At 43.1% G+C, this 17,639-nt stretch overlaps 1 protein-coding gene across 5 annotated transcripts in view; it reads right to left on the minus strand.

Annotated features, from left to right (window-relative positions):
- LOC131670827 (importin-9) overlaps positions 1–9,873 on the minus strand; it is a 224,555-nt gene extending 214,682 nt beyond the window's left edge. For all 5 annotated transcript variants that reach the window (XR_009302497.1, XR_009302500.1, XM_058946892.1 and 2 more), the window contains exons 1-2: positions 9,152–9,873; positions 8,853–9,086 (exon numbers count right to left, since the gene is read on the minus strand). Coding sequence is in view for 3 of the 5 variants with exons in the window: in XM_058946892.1 (XP_058802875.1) it covers positions 8,853–9,086; positions 9,152–9,487 (570 nt within the window). In the remaining 2 variants the exon portion in view is untranslated. The remainder of the gene's footprint in view (positions 1–8,852; positions 9,087–9,151) is intronic.
- Between the last annotated feature and the right edge of the window lie 7,766 nt (positions 9,874–17,639).

The following is a 17,639-nucleotide window of genomic DNA, read 5'->3' on the forward strand; positions in this document are numbered from 1 at the left end:
TATACCTATTCGGTGTAGAGCTCTATTCAATTTCTCTGCTTCTATTGCTTGTGTAGCGCATATTGACAGGCACATTGCTGCTACTGACGATGTATTTTCCATCGCTCGGGTTAGCGCTTTTTCCAAATAGTCTGTACGTTCTTTATATTTGCCGAGTAGGCTCAGTACCTCGGGTAGCGTTTGCTGTAGGTTTTTGTCGATGTTAGTTGGCTGTGAAGTTTGCGCGTTTGGGCGAGTCGACTTTTCATCTTCCTCGCCCCGCGCATTCTTTGCTGTTGCGTTTTGCATTGCTGCTCCTGTTGTGAGGCTTAATTTTGTGTTGATTTCGTCGTCGGTCATAAGCCTGTAAAGAGGGTGGCTGCTTGCTTCTGCTGCTTGCGTTTTTTCTAGTGCTGTGCACTCTTGCTCTATGTATCTGGTTCGGAGGGCTATTCTTCTCATCGTGTCCGATGTCCTCTTTGTTGTTTTCGTTATATCGAAATCGGCTGCTGTGTAGTCCCCCATCAACCAGTTTTTTAACCTTTCTTCCTGGTCGGTACGTTCTCCCGCCTGTTTGAGCTCTAGCTGATTGAGCGTTCGCTCGAGCTCTGGTTGGGGTATGCCTTCGATGAAGGCTTCTATTTCCAACGCTGTGTCGTCGAGGTTGGACATTTTAGTTACGAAACTCTTTTTCAACAGGGAGACAAAAACGCGTGTTTGTTTCTCTGTTTTCGAGTTTCGTTTATTGTGCGCACGTGTATTTGCCTTTTTTTTTGGTAATATACGGCTGGTCGTTTTGTACTTGTCGGGATAACTTCGACAGTGCAAACTATTTTGTTGACTGGCCGATTTATTCGCGCGCGACTCGTAAGTGCGCCTTACTACGCTCTTTGTTTACAATCGTCCTACCTATTAATTTCGTCAGCTATTTGCTGGCGAAATTATTGTTAGTTTCTTGGGCGCGCTGTTTTGTACAAGCTCGTCGCTGGGCGGTTGAGTGAGAAAAAGGAAAACAGCAATAAAAGGAGGTAATATCCCAGTGAAATTCTTAGGATTGTGTCTTCGCGCGTTATGTTTTGTGAATTTGACCTCGGCCGGTATTTACATCGGCCTAAGCCTAGCTCTCTCAAATTCTTGAAATTTAATGCTTATGTTTCACTCGTGACTCTTTGTCCTGCCTGGTCGGTGTTGTTATTATGTACTCTCGGCCTTACAAGAGTTGCGCAATCTTTGTTTCCGATCAGACTGGAATTTTCTTCGGCGAACTTGTATTTTCGAGTCGCGCGTTCTCAAGCTGTACACGTGCGCTCTTACAATTTTTGTTCGATCTATCTTTATCTTTCTCTCTCGGGTCGTAAAAGGAACGTGAGTGTTTTAATGGAGGTTTCACTCCTTACTCTTACCACTAGTTGGGCGCCACTGTAACGGGGGATTTCGTTCTGGGAGCGAACAGAATTCTTACCCGTTAAGGAATGGTTGTTCCCAGCGTCGCGAGGCTGACCGCCGCCTCGATCAACTCGTTCGAACGGCATCGATCTTTAGACGTTCCGCCCCAGAGCCCGTGAAAACCTACACGTGCAGGACACGTGCGGAAATCCGGGTTGCCCAGTGACTCTTGGTCGGGCAGGTTCTGCTGCGGGCGTCAAGAGAGAACAACCAAGGAGATTTGAAAGAAAGAACTGCAGGGCGATTATCGAAAGAATCGGTGTTTTTATTTACGCCCGTCGCTTCAAGCTTACAATTGTAATACCGCGGCCGAAAGGTTTTGTCGAGTGTCCCACGCACGCGGCGAGAGAGAGAAAGACAGCACACTATCTAATCGCACTTGGCGCCCAGACGCATTTACATTTAAAGTCGATGACTTACGCTACGAGGACGAGTCGCTGAAGATTGAGTGGCTCTGGCGGTATGTGCAGGTCGTGTCAGCTCCTACCGCTTCTCGGTGAGGGGCCTCTCAGTCGGGGCTCCCGCTGCCCGAAATCTCAGTTGCCCGCGACCCTTGACTGCTGCCTCGGATCGCTCCGGGCAACTGATAATGGGCAGCGAACGACCTTTATCTGAGAGGCGATTACTAGGCGACCTCGAGGTTACTGGGTCTTCTTATGATATTTGCCAGGATGCCCCTCGAGCTTCACTGACTCAAACACTTGTTATTTGCGTTCTCGCTATCCGCAGGTCCGGACTTGACTGTCAGTACCTCTTCCCTCTTCCGTTGTCGCGCGCACCGCCGCCCGGCGGCCTGATCGCTCTCCTTCCCCTTCCTATTATCCCTAATGCCTCGCGGTACGCGCGTCTAACTCGTGTTCTTTTCTGCGGATCGGCTTTTACGTAGCTCCATGCGATAGGGGCGCTTAGGTCACACCTTTAACGAGCGACACTCGTTACAGTATATATACTCAATTTATTTAATTGTTTAAAATGGTATTTTTATGAATAGTCAGTTTATTTATTTATTTGAAACATTTATTTAATATATTATCAAATCTATTACAAATTTTATCCGGTAGCATTTTACATATAGCAAATTGCTGTACATTAAAAAAATGTCGACTTCGTTAGCAAAGTGTTTGAACAATTTTGAAAATTTCTATAAAAGTTCCACCATATTGTTTGATCAATTCTAAAAACTTTTTCTAAAATAAAATTTTTTCTGAAAGTCCATCACAAAAAATATTGACATTGAAAACTTATCAAAATTTGTCCATTTTGGACTTAATAGATTAAGTGTACTATTTCCATCAGTATCTACTGCACTGATCTAAGTAGAAATATTTCTTATCCCTTGATGACATTTAAATAATACCTTTTTTATTAATGACTCCATTATATGTGATTTTTCAGCAGTTGGTTTATTGAACCCAGTAGCATTATTTTCAAACCAATCATTTGTTTCAAAAGTATTTGCTTTAAAATGATCGTAACTAAAAATATTGCATTCAACTGGAATAGTATTTTATAATACCAAGTAAGCACTTTCAACCGGATTATTTCTATCACTTGATGAAATTTCAATACATTGTAGCTCATCAAATAAATTTTCATTTGTATGTATATTGTTGTTTGTATCTGATTTATCCTCACGTCTGTAAAAGATATTTCAGTGAAATTCACTATTTATTTAATGGTTTTCAAAATTAATTATCTGTTATACCTTAATTTTCCAAGATTCCTTTGTTAAATTCTATTAGCTATTTTTTTTATTAATTTTCTTTGACGACTGCACAAAAGTTTGTGATAAATTACAAAGCAATATTGATTTCCATTTAAGCTTCTTTCTTAAATTATGTTCATCTGTAAAACGTATTAAAATTGTTCTCTATGATTTACTTACTGTCGATAATAACAGATGTTTAAAAAAATATTTACTATAAAAAAAGTAATTTTTAGATATAAAATTCAAATATAAACCATACCAGTGTTAGTAGTGTATTTTAACTAATATTTTTAACCACAATCTTCTCATAATTTAATTCTGAGGGAAACAATGATACGATAAAGTTAGGTCTTTGTTATTATTACACTGAGAAAGAATACAGTATTTATTTTTATTGTGATTACAATGCTCCATTTTTGTTTATTGCTATTTATTGCACATCTGCTGTTGACAGTATTTTCACTATCAGCAAATTCACCTAGCGCTCACTTTGGTGCTATAGTTTGATCGCCAATCCTTGCTGAAAATGTGATATTGGAAATTATTCAAGTTTATTGAATTTCAATAAAAAGTAATCGTTTTCAACAATATCGATAATTTTAAAAAAAAGTAATTTTTAAAAAAATTAAAAATTAAATAATTATTAAATTAACTTGAAGACATAAAAAAAACGAAAATACGTGAGATATAAACTTGAATCATTTTCAATAAACTTCAATTACAATCACATTCTATGTGAAAATATATAATTGATTTCAGTAATTTTCAAACATTCTGAATATAATTTTGAAGAATAGCGATCCAAATACTTTAAATTCAATGTTATTCAATAAAGTTCAATATATTTTCATAAAGTACATTCAACCTGGTGAATAAGATTTTATTTTATATTGTTTACTATTTGTCAATATCTAAAAAAAGAAGGAAATTTGTAATTACATTCAATCCAATAATTTTCGTCTATATGCAAAATTCGGTAGTGCACTTAGGAGAAGCATGTGCGTGCGTGGTGCTAGGAGGAGAGCGGCATGCTATGAACAAAATTAGTATCGCTACGACGGACAAGATTGAGCCAGCGACACACTATTTTTCCTTCGAGTTCGCCGTTTTTCAGTTCTTGCTAAAGAAACGTCTGTTTTTGAGTGTGACTTGAATCGCGCGTGCTGGTATAATTCGTGAAATCTTAACGCCTGACGTCGTAATCATCAAGGAACTCGCCGTCCGGGCCATCGCTCTCCGATCACCACGAGTGGAATCCAGTTTTAAGAAATGAGTTATGAGGCTATGTTATCTGTAGCAACATTTCGTTATTGCATACGTAGCGGCACATTAGTAGCTCGCTGTTCACTTTGTTCTCTCTCTTTCTCTCTCTCTCTCTAATTTTGTTGAGTGAAATGCTCCTACACGGCACCTGTTATGCAACAGGTCCTTATGGATTCTCAACATCATCAATCGCTGGATGACCAGTTCGAGCTCAACCTCTAAATTTCAATCCACAATTTATCATACATCAAAATTTACTTCAACATGAAAATTAACTAGTCAGTCAACTCCGAACACCGCTACTTTCACCACAGTTTATTTAAATGTAAATCGCCTAGATTCCACTGCTCACTTCGCCTTACTCAAAGCACCCTGCCAAGAAGTATGATATTTTCGCTGTCATTGAAACTTTCTTAGTAAAGGATGAAGCAGATTCTCATCTCATGCTACCAGGTTATATAGAAGAGAATAAGGAAGGTGGTGGAGTGGACTTCTATGTTAGAGACTTTTATGATGTCAGTTTATTGGCTTTATGTGACCCCATATTTGATAACACATCCGAATTGATTATAACCGAGATCAAAAAAACTTGTTTAAGCTTCTAATTGCAGTAGTATCATCGTCCATCTGGAACATCGCCAACATTTTTATTTAACACATTAGCTACCTTTCTATTATTTTATAACGAAATAATTCTTACTCGAGACTTTAATGCTGACTTATCATTCACTTCTCATCATGAAGCTAAAAATCTTCGTGAGTTGATTGGCACAGATGCCTTAAGGGTTGTATCCACTGAGCAGACTCATCACATCAATGAAAAGGATTCTCCATCTCATAATACTCTGGACCTTTTTACCATCAAGCATGATTCTCCACTTTTTAACAAATTTGATGCTCCGTTTATAGCCTACCACGACCTTATTGAGCTAACACTGAATTGTCGAATGTCCCCCAAAAAAGACATTCCAGACTCATCAAATCAACAAAATATCTCCACCAGTATTTGAAACGTGCCTTAATGAGTTTCTTCAAACGTATCACAGTATTATTAAAACGATCAATAGAACTACATCTGTTTTATCTCAACACATCACGAAGCTTAACTCAGCTGAACGAGCTTTTACAACAGCTTTAACAGCAGTTTATGATTTCCTTGCACTTATCAGAACTATCCACATCTCTTCACGTAGTAAGCTATGAATTACGCCCCATTTTGAGGCCTTGATAAACCGGAAAAATGCTCTTTACTCTTCTGCAAAGTTTACTTATAAATCCCTTGAATTTCTCCAGTACAAGCACTTCAGACCTAAAGTGAGTAATGGCCTTGATACTGCCAAGAATACCTATATCTTGAAGAAACTTCGAATTGTCAACGACGCTAAATCGAAATGGTAAGAACTTCATGCCATGGGTTTCACCAGAAAGCCCTATCCATCGCCTCTGTTATTCTTTACAGCTAATGAGCTAAATAACCACTATGCGTTCATAGTTAATCGAGCACAACCCTTAACTCAACAAGACTTTGAAGTTATCTTGGTCTCACCTCGAACTATTAATCAAACACGAGCAGCTTTCAGCCTTGAGCCTGTCTCTGACGCTTAGGTTCAATCTGCGCTTCAAAAAAATGCTTTTACATCTCAAAGGCCAAAGGATCTGATGGTCTAATGGTCAGCATGCTAAAGCTGGCTCCCGGACCCACTTATCAGATTTCACCTCACTTTTCAATGCTTCTGTCCACTCATCTACCTGAACTACTCATCCAGCTAAAAGAGAACTTTACTTCGCCATCTATCTCCCCCTTAAATTCTTCTGATACAAGACCAATTGCTCAGCTCTGAGAGATCTCTAAAATTATGGAACGACTTTTAAGTCCACAGTTGACAAAATATTTGTTTCATACAATTTAGTGTAAAGAACACATCAAAGATGTTATTAGGAAGGTCTACGCATTACTGGGATCCTTGAGGTTTTACAGGCAATCATTGTCTACGACACTGACGAGAGAGTTCGTCCAATCCCTTGTCTTTTCTCACTTTGATTATGCTTCACTAGCTTATAGGGAATTGGATAAGGCAAAAGCAGCAGAACTTCAGATTGCTCAGATTTGTTGTTGGTAAAGCCCCCCATATCCTCACGAGAGATATCACTGCTTATGTACGTTTCACCGGATTAAGTTGAGATGGCTAGCGCTCAGACCTTCCAGGATTATGGCTCTTTCAGACTACTTCTAAGACTGTCTCAACTTCAACTCCAACCTATCTGGCTGACAATTTTAAACTGCTGAATCAAAGTGTAGTAACGCGAATATCGTCGAGTAATTGACCAGCTTCCTTCTCAATCACAAATGTCAGAACAGAAGCGTGGAAGAAAGCGTTTGCAATATGTAAGGCTGAGCTGTTGAATTCACTCAATATCGTTAACTTCGACTCAAATAGAATTGGCGAATTTAAGACTTGGTATCTCGATCTACTACATCTTCTTACGTTTAATGCCTTTTCGTAAAAGGTTAGATTCATGAGTCAGACAAATCTTCAGGGACTTAAGAGGCTTTAAGGATCTCGCCTTCATTCCACATTATCAAGCTTACCGCTACTTTATATACAAAACCTTGACCACTGATGACGATGAACACTTTTGTCATATCACTCGTTTCTGACGCTCTTTCATTTGCAAACTGAGGCCAAGATTTAGGATTGAAGATTTAAGATTTTCGACATTACTTTATATTGTGATTATTTTAAGTGTGCGTTCTGTTTTATTAATACTTTAGTCTTTCGACTTATGATTTTTACTAACGTTTAAACCTTAATCTGCGTTTATTCTATTTTTATTGTTATTTTTATTTTATTTTTCATTTTGTTTTTATTGTGCTTTATCTTGTCTTTTATTCATAACCTTTAATTGAGGTCTGATCTGTCCAAAACCCACGTCTTAATTCCAGTCTGATGCGTATTATTAACCTTTGCTTGTTAATAACCAAACTTTATCACATTTTGTATTGCTGTACCTACTTTTACGGGGTTCTACCCTATAAGTGTGATAAACTTCAATCAAATAAAATAAAATCCCCCCCCCTATCTCTCTCTCTCTCTCTCTCTCTCTCTCGGCGTCATGATCAACAAGTTCAACCACTTGTCATTTATATTATTGCGTGCATCTAAAACTCGGCCTAATTCTGCACATTTATCCATTCTCCCATAATCCACAATCGCAATTAAAAACCTCATCTAATCTTATCTGTCTCTTGCCTTGCTCTATGCATTTGCGCTCGTTTTTAGCCGCACGAAACGACTACGTAGTAGCTTAAATTATTTAACCCATCATAACAATAAGGTTTCAATAGAATGTTATTTGATAATATAGTGTTCATTTCAGTAGTCTTATTACATTATATGATTTTGATCCAAAGAGCCTATTCTGTAAGTTATAGATGGTCTAGTGATAAAAATTCAATATTAATATATAGAAGATTGAGGGTTTGAATCCTAATACATACACTAAAAATGTAGATTATGAGAAAATCTTTTTTCATTTTTATAATATTTATTAGGGTCAATTAAATATGCATTATATGTTCAATTATTTTTTTACATTAATTTTTAAAGAAGTTATTATTAATAACCATATCAATTTAAATAATTCTTAATCTAATCAATTTGAATAATTTTTTATAGTTTTGCTTGTCAATATGATCTCAATGGATTTTATTTGGATTATGTAGCATTAAGAATTATCATTGAAAATTATTCCAATTTTTTTTTAATACTTATTAATAATATATATTTTACAGAGATACATTATATATTTTCAGAGCGTCATTACTTATGATATTATTGCCTGGGGACAAGCTAAATGTAAAAAATTAAACAGTATGCAAATAATCCACAAGAAGCTATTATAGAAATTTGCTTCAAAAATTGAAAAAATGTACTACTCCTAATATCTATGAAGGAATATTTTTTTCTGGAAGCTGTAATGAATGAATATAACAAATGACATGCAGAATATAGTGATTCAAAAAAATCAACTAGACACTGTATCATAATCTCAAATGTAAATAAAATGTTACTTTGAAAAATCATCTGTATGTTGCCATTAAAAAATTTCTAAAATTCTAAATATTAATGAAATGGAAATATTTTCCATAATTTCTTGCCATTATAAAAAAATTTATTAAAAATCATATGAGAAAGGTAATACAGAAAATTGAAAATGGTACAATCCTAATTAATAGTTTTGTTTCCAATGACTCAACCAACATTAATTTTGAACTTATTCAGAGTTTGAATGCACGGACTAATATTTCTCATATAGAATAGTCATGCTTAATATTTCTTTAATTAAATATTTTTAATTAAAACATCAAATGACAGGTAAGTGATTAAAATTCTTTAAAAAATGAGATTAAAAATATAATATACATATAATCACATTAATTATGTAATCACAATACCGTGTTAATTTGTATAATTCTATACATTTCTTGTAAAATAATTGGTCCAACATTAGGTAAATTTGTATCAGTCAAATCTCTTGTGAATTCAGACAAGACTCGCATTGCTCCTTGAATTGCATGTTCATTTTCTCCACTTAAACAATTGACAAGAATATCAAACAGTCCAGGCCAATTTTCTGGCCATTCCCAATGAGCTATCCGTGATATTGTATATGCTACAGCAGTTCTAACCTATTAATAAGTTTCAAAATATGGGCATACAAATTTATCGATGAAATTATATAAAAATCACTTACTTTACTTATAGTTTCATGTAAACCAAGTGGTAGCAAAGTTTTAATTTTATCCTTGACATGAAGTTTTAATTCCGGAGGTCGAAATTTCTCAGCTGAAGAGCTCCAATGATATTCAACATATTGTTTTAACAAAACAGATGCCAATTGTCTTATAGCTACAGGCCCATTAGAATCAGTAATAAATTCAGTAAGATGAATTCCAAATTCCTCTGTGACTTCTAAAGCTACTAGACGTTGCTCTGCTATATGTCTTATATTTTGTTCACTAGACAAAATATCACCCAGGGTATCATATAAAGCCTCTTTTAATGACCCTTGAACCTCTTCACATGACATTTTCCCATAAAATACCAATTATTTTGTTTTGTTTTAATAAGCAAATAAAAACTTGAAATCTTCACTGGAAAAACTAATAGATAACTTCATATGCACACTGCACTATATCAACATAAATTATTGCTATAATGAAAACAATGTAATTATTCTCTATATTTTTACAATAAGTACAAATAATTAGCTCCCATTTAAATATCGAAAATATCTAAAAATCTCTAAATTGCGTACACACACTCCTTTCGTATACAAAATTATGAACTTTTGTGAAAGTTTTTCACCTGTTAGAAGTAATAATTTTAATCAAAATGATTTAAGAAAAATCTGATTTGCAAGAATTAAAAAATTGAAAAATTAAAAAATTATAAAAAAATTCATAATTCGAAGCATCAAAGCAGGCATACAAACAACTGTTAAAAGCTCAATCTTAAAAGATAGAACACTGAACAAAATTTTTAAGATAATTGATAAGTAATTATTCCATTCGACAGTTCGTAAAAAGAAACAACTTCTATTAAGATTATTTATTAGTTCTCAAAATATCCTTTTAAAAAAAATAGCTTTTCAGTGCTAGGTAATTCAGTTCCTCAGATCCAAATTTGAATGAAATTGTAAAAAATGTGTATAGAAAATTAAATCGTAACTACATCATTAGTTCGTTAAACACACTATTAACATCGATGATAAAATCGGGGATAAATCAAGTGATTAAAAAAATTTATGTGAATATCATGTTCATGAAGCTACAAAAATTTGTGGGGAAAGATCCGACTCGCTCTGGCTCCGCTCCGCGGCAGCACCGGCGACAGTATCGACACTTAGTCTGAGCAAGAATGACCGACAGGCTCACACGCATCGAATCTTGCTCCCAAGTCATTAGAGCAAACCTTTGTATAATTTAGAGTAAAAGTAATAAATATTATATTTAACATATCCTCTCGCATTCGCACAATCACTTCTCTCTCGAACTCATCTCCAAAGTGGTGACCCCGACGTGATCCGAGCGGATTTCTTTTTGACAACGTGATCGCGCGGAAAGCCGGCTCTCAGACCACCCTGCCGCCATCGTTAACCATTTCCCGCTCACGCCTGCCCCTACATATCGTAGCAATTGATGCAACAGGTACGCGCGTGCAGGCGAGGCCGATCAAACGAGCCTTCGCAAAATCGCTTGAATTTAACAAAAAGTCAGTGACTGTGAGTGCGGGAGCAAACCCCAAAAACACAAAATCCGAACAAAACGATAAGAAAGTGCCTGCAGGTGCCGAATCAAACGCGCTCACGCAACAAGAAAAACGCGTGCTCGAAAAAAAAATTCCGGCAAGCGCTTCAGTGGGCAACATGGTCAACTCACCTCCGCCAGCCCAGAACTTCGAGTCTGTCGATGCCGCTAACCTCGCGTTGCAGCTGCAACAAGTGCAGTTACTCCAGGCGCAGCTGCTCAACGCCAACGCGTCGAGGTGCAAACTTCCGCTGTTCTGGAAAGGAGCGCCGGAGGCTTGGTTCGCGCAAATAGAGTCCAACCTGCAAGCCCATGGTGTGGACGATGACCTGAAGCGCTACAATCTGGTCATTGCAGCACTCGGCAAGGACGCTGTCAACGAGCTCTTGGACGTGGTGCAGAAGCCGCCGACTTCTGACAGGTACGCTACGTTGAAGAGCCGCATGCTCGAGCGTTTCGCCCAAACTAACGAACAACGACTACGCAAACTGCTCAACGATATCAAGCCGGAAGGCAAGAAGCCTATAGAGCTTCTACGCGAGATGCGCATCCTCGCAGGCAATAGCGTCACTGACGATGCTCTCAAGGTCAAGTGGCTTGCTCTCCTGCCGCGTCCTCGCAGGGCGTGTTAACCGTGCTCGACGGCACACTCGACAAGTTGGCGGAAGCAGCCAACAAGTTGGCAAACATTACTTCAACACCCGCCGTTGCCGCTGTCAAGACCTACTCTCGCAGCAGCTCTCCTCATCGCCAGGACCATGCAATGGCCAAGTAGATGGCCAACATGACCGCCCTCATGTCACGGCTTCTGGCAACCTCTGAGCGAACCTCCGAGGCCGTCAAAGTGTTGAGTCAGCAGAGGCCCCAGGGCAGAGGACGCAGCCACAGCCGCAGGCGCTCTGGCACGTCAGCCACTCAAGCGCAGCAGGGCCACTGCTACTACCATCAGCGCTTCGGGGATGAAGCACTCAAATGCGAGAAGCCATGCAACCACCCCAAGGCATTAAAAAACTAGAACCGTTGCCCACAGTTCAGGCGGCTCACGGCAGCGGACTGCCAAAGGAAAACCGCCTCCACGTTTTCGACAGGAACTCTCGCCTCTCGTTTCTGGTCGACTCGGGATCTGTCGTATCCCTCCTGCCCCGTTCGGCACTGAAAAAGAGGTCATGGTCACGCAGGCCTCATGGTGGACCTCCAAAGTCAGCGTCTTGTCGACGCCACCACGGCGCTGGCCACCCAAGGTCAGTTGTCAGCCGTCTCGCACCATACCGTCACCATCCTGCACGATTCTGCCGTGGAGCTGACAACTAGGAGCCGTTTCGACGCGCTGCTCATCGAGTACGCGGACCTCACCAAGCCCAGCAACCGGAAGGCTCAATGGAGTTCCCGTCACCCACTTCATCCGCACCACGGAGCCTCCGGTGTACGAGCGTCCACGACCGCTGTTCGGCGACAGGCTCAAAGGCGCCAAAGCAGCCGTCAAAGAGTTCATGGACGCAGGTCTCATCCGCCCCTCCTCTAACCAATGGGCCAGTCCTCTGCACCTAGTGGAAAAGAACGACGGCAGCGGCACTTTCCGCGTCACGGGCGACTACCGCCGTCTCAACGCCATCACCGAGCCAGACCGCTACCCACTTCCAGTCATCGAGCACCTTCTCCATGGCTGTCACGGCGGTAAGGTTTTCACAGTGGTCGACCTCAAAAGAGCTTTCTACCAGGTGCCAATGGCCGAGGAAGACATCTGCAAGACAGCCGTCATAACTCCGTTTAGCTTCATTGATTTCCTCGTCCTGCCCCTTGGCCTGCGCAAAGCCACTCAAACATTTCAGCGTTTCCTGGACGGTCTACTCAAGGACCTTTGGTTTTGCCGCTGGTACATAGACGACATCATCGTCTTCTCCAAGAACTACGAGGAGCATTTGAACCACGTGCGCCAGCTATTCGACAAGCTTCGTTCAGCTGGCCTCTGCATCAACCTCGACAAGTGCCAGATCGCACTGCCCGAGGTTATCTTCTTGGGATTCACAGTGAGCCAGCAAGGTTTCAAGCCGCCGCCGCCCAAGGTCGAGGCAGTTGACCGCATCCCGACGCCGACGACATACCAGGAGCTTCGCAGCTTTCTCGGTGCTCTCGATTACTACAGACACTGCATCCGAGGAGCAGCTCAACTGGAAGTTCCTCTCGATAACCTCCTACAGGGTGCAAAAAAAGAAAAAGAAGGCGAAACTGAAGGGCTGAACCGCAGCTCAGGACAAAGCTCTCGAAGTTTGCAAGCAGGCGCTCAAACGAGCCACTTACAGCGCGTTCCTCGCTCCAGATGCCGAGCTCGTTGTCTTCTCCGACGCTGCAGACGAGGCAGTTGCCGGCTCCGTGGAACAACTCATCAATGGCAAGTACTACCCGATTGGTTTCTTCTCCAAGAAACTCATGCCGGCGCAGAGAAACTACAGCACCTTCGACAGAGAGCTGCTCGGAGCTTACGAGACTAGGAGGCACTTCGAGCACTATTTGGAGGGTCGCGAGTTTGTGCTCAGGACTGACCACAAGCCGTTAGTCCACGCATGTCGCAGGCCATCCAGCAAAAGCTCACCGAGGCAGAAGCGACACATGGACTACATCCTCCAATTCAACGTCAACGTCCAGCACATCAGCGGAGTGGACAACGTCGTGGCTGACATGCTCTCCCGCGCGTGTACCATTGGCATGCCATCGGGCTTCTTGGCCATCGAAGGGACATCGAAGCCGCACAGCAGCTCGACAAGGAGCTCATTCACCTGCTCGAAAGCGGCGCGCTGGATCTCCAAGTCCTGGAAATCGACGGCACCAAGGTGGCCTGCAGCATCAAGGACAATGTGGTAAAGCCATACCTGCCGGAGCCGCTGCGCCGCTTGGCCTTCAATGTGCTCCACGGGCCAGCGCACACCAGCCCACGCACGACGGCACGTGCTCTCTCAGCCAAATTCATCTGGCCCCACGTCAGGAATGATGGCTACTCTTGGGCTCGCGCTTGCGACCCCTGCCAGAGAGCCAAAGTCAGCAGGCACAACCGTGCAGCGCTGCAGTCATTCAATGTGCCCGAGAATAGCTTCGAGCACATCAATATCAACCTCATCACGCTACCGCAGGTCCAAAGCTGGTGGTACTGCCTCGCCATCATAGACAGGTTCACCAGGTGGCCTGTCGCCGTGCCGCTAACGGACATCACAGCGGACACTGTAGCCAACGCACTGATTCAACACTGTGTGTCGGTGTAGGCTGGTCATAGCCTACACCGTGTATGCCTGCGTCATCTCTCCCGGGCGAAGGCACACGGCTGGCATCAAACGCACGTTAAATTTCACGTGCCTGATGCCTCTTTCTTTATTCCAGCAATACCCGAGAGCAGAAGGCGAGGCCAGAGGCAACAACGCTCGAGTATTGAGAGTGTGAGAGAGAGAGAGAGAGAGAGAGAAAGAGAGAAGTAGTATGCAGTTCGGTGGTTGGGCTTGGCGCGCGGCACTAGTTGTGACCGGCGTTGCCGCGTGCCGCCGATTAGTAAATGAGTGGTGGGAGAAGGCGTGAGAAGCCGGCTCTCACGCACTCGCGACAGTGATGCGACGCACGCATTGGCAATCGGCCGCATTGACAAAAAGAGAGTTTAGTGAACGCAGTCGCACAGCCGTCTCTCCTCGTGCAGCTAAGCAGCCAGCAACCAGGCAAGAGTTGGGCCGGTTTCGTTGTCGGCATATAGCTGCAACTCCCTCCACGAACCACCAGCAACGCAGCCAACGAGGATTTCTGCGAAGCCATCTGTAGAACCGCCAGCAACAGCAATACTCATCAGCAACGGTCAGGTCATTGTTCTCTCTCTCTAGTTCTCTCTTTTCCTCGGCGATTGGTCTTGGTTCGTGCTGCTGCGCCAGGCTCCCCCTTGAGCCGGCGCACTCTTTAGTTCGATATAATTGTTGTTCGAGCCGGTTAACGAGGTGATATGGCGCTAACGTGCCGGTCATCTCGTTTAACATAAGTGCGCGTGTTAGTAGTGATAAGTGATTTGTACTTGTACTCTCGTCGGCACTTAAGGAAGTGTTTTGTAATAAACGGGTTTGTTAATGAGATCGAGTGTGTGTGTGAAGTTATTTGCCTGTTGTTCTCCTTCCTGCTTTGTCTGGAGCGAGACACCGCCTCCCTTACCTACCCCCTTATAAATAATTGGTAATAGTGGTGGGTTTATCGGCATTGCACGCCGACGCTATTACATGGCATCCCTTGTGGGGATGGGCAAAGCAGAAGTGAGAGGAGAGATTGTGTGTGTACGTGAGTGATTAGAAGTGAAATTTGTATTTATTAAATTCGGCAGCGAGTGAAGTTGTGAAAGTGATTCGTCGCGTTCTTTTGTTAGCAAGGGTAAAGCGCATCGAAACGTCGCGTCTTTGTCGAGAAAAAAAAAAAATAATAGAAAATAGAAAACGCATAAAATTGAAAGCATTAGTGTATCGGGTCGCGGCGCGGAAAGGTCGCTCGCACTAACACGTGTTCGCCATAGAGAATTCGAGCGCCCGAGTTTGTTTACACTCGAGCGCTGCATTCCTTTGTGGTTCTAGGCTAGGCGATAACTTGCCAGCCTAGTTCAGTGAAGGAACAAAATTCTCTTTCGATTTTGGTTTTCCTTTTTTTTTCTCTTTCGTGCTGTGGCGTGTTCTTGTTGTGGAATTCGGCTAGTTGAGGTGTTCATTTACACCCGCGTGACGCATTCCTTTGTGGTCTCGTGCGAGGCGATAACTTGCCAGCATATGACTCAAGGAAGGCGCGGCTAGTTCGGGTTGCTTAGTTTACTCTCATAATTTTTGTTTTGTTTTGGTGTGTTATTGAATTTCTAGCGTGTTAGTTACCGCGTTCCGCGCGTTTGCTTGACTGTTCGTTGCTATTGCCTCTGCGCCGTCGAAAGAAAAAGAATTTTTTTTTTTTTAGACAACATGCCGCTCGCGTGCAAGGATCGGCTTGCGATGCGTAGGTTGCTTCGCGATGTCCGCGTTAAGGAAGTCAAGCGCCGCATTGATTCGACGGAGCCAGTTTCCCTACTCGAATTAATGCGTTACCGCGGGTTAGCGTTGCACGGCGACATGGACGAATTTAGGGAAAGGTACTTGCGTTTCACGATTGCGTCGGAGAGGCCAGAACTTGGGTCGCCCTTACAGCCGAGTGATTTTGCGTCGGGTCGCATGCCTGATAGATCGCACGACGAGCCGATGCATACGGCAATTAATAGAGACGAGAGCGAGAATAGGACGGTCGAATCGGTTAGGATTGCACCGTCTAAGGCGGCAGAATGGCGATCACCAGAACAGGCGACGCGATCACCTGAACGTGTTGCCGTCCTGCCTGAGCCCATTCGGCCGCCGGGTGAAAGGGCTATCACTCCCATACCAGAGGAAGAAGTTTTACCCGCCACCGTCGCCGCTGGTGCGGTGGCACCGGAGGCGGGCGTACGCACATCGACCGCGCCTGAGTTGGAAAGACGTAGCAACGGTACCTTTCGTCAGGTTTGGGACGCGATAACAGCAGTCCCGCGATGGATTTACCGACGGGAAGTGCAGCAAGGTATCACCGATGGTACCAATGCATTGTACAGGGTAGAGAGAGAAGCAGTGCAGGGTGGAACGGATCAGGCTGCACAACAGGCTTAACGGCCGTTGCAGGCCGATCCGTCGGCCGGCCGCGCGGCGCTTAATGTGCCAGCGGCCGCCGGCCCCGTCTATCAGATTCACCCAGGCGTTCCTCCGTGTGGAGAAATGCCGGTGAATCAGATATTCTTTCCAAGCAGCTCTCGCGAAACTATTTATAAATCGCCCCCGCAACCTGACACTGAGACGTGGATTCGTGAATGAGAAAGGGCTGTACGCGCACCTTGTAGTGAACGCGCGCGCGCGTCAAAGTTAGAGAAAGTAGGCTCGGGCTCGGAGTCTAGAGCTTCGACGAGAGTGTCAAAGAGCAGGCCGGTCAAGGCAAAAACAAAAATTTTGCCGGACCATGGCAGCACGGTTGACCTCTCGAGCTCCTCCGAGTCAGAGGTTGAGGATCGTAAGAATAGCATGTCGCGTCATGGCGACAGGTCGGTTAAAGTTGAAGGAAGAGGAAAGAGCCCGAAACGCGTTAAGTATATCAATGGTGTGCCGGCCGATGGTGTTAGTGCGCTGACCGCATGGTCACTTCGTTTCTCTGGCGACGATGACATGAGCGCGATGAGCTATTTGTCAGGACTAGAGGATTGTCAGCGCTACTATGGTATTTCGGATAAAGAAATGCTGAATGCTATTGGCACTACTTTTCGTGGCAAGGCGCGTTCTTGGTACGAACTTAATCGTAAACAATGGGAAAATCTTACAGAATTTAGAAGAAGTTTTTCAGCTAACTTTTGTCGTCGGTTTAGTCGCGAACAGCTGTACAGAGAGCTGAGGCAGAGATCGCAAGGAGAGCGTGAGCGTATATCGGATTATGTAGCTGCTTTTCAATCAATTTTAAGACGCTTCGACCCTCCGGTAACCGATAGGAGACAAGTAGCTATCATTGTGGAAGGGCTACACCCGTAGTACAAGCGTTTTCTAGAGACTAAAAGCTTTAAAAATTTAAGTCAAGGAAGCAGGGTTAGCTATAGAAGACCGCATGGCGGGCTGGAAAAGGTGGCAGCGACCACCTAGTGCAGACGTTACGCTCGTGCCGGAATCTGCTTATACCGAGCCTAAGAAGCTAGCTGAAAAAAAGGCAGTCGCGGCGGTAGAACAGGTCGCGGGCGAATCAGATGAGGTTTTAGCAGTAGAACCGGCTAAAGATACGCGCGCTAACAGAAAAAAGGCAAAGGCCAAGGGCAAAGAGCCGAAGAGCGAAGTTGCCGCGGCTAATGCCCAAGGCACGAAGCCGCAGGCGACGAACCGCTCTTCGCAGCAGGCTATGCAA

The sequence above is a fragment of the Phymastichus coffea genome, unplaced genomic scaffold (genome assembly GCF_024137745.1).
Source record: "Phymastichus coffea isolate CEN01 unplaced genomic scaffold, Cenicafe_Pcof_1.1 PCOF00001, whole genome shotgun sequence".
Taxonomy (NCBI): Eukaryota; Metazoa; Arthropoda; class Insecta; order Hymenoptera; family Eulophidae; genus Phymastichus; species Phymastichus coffea.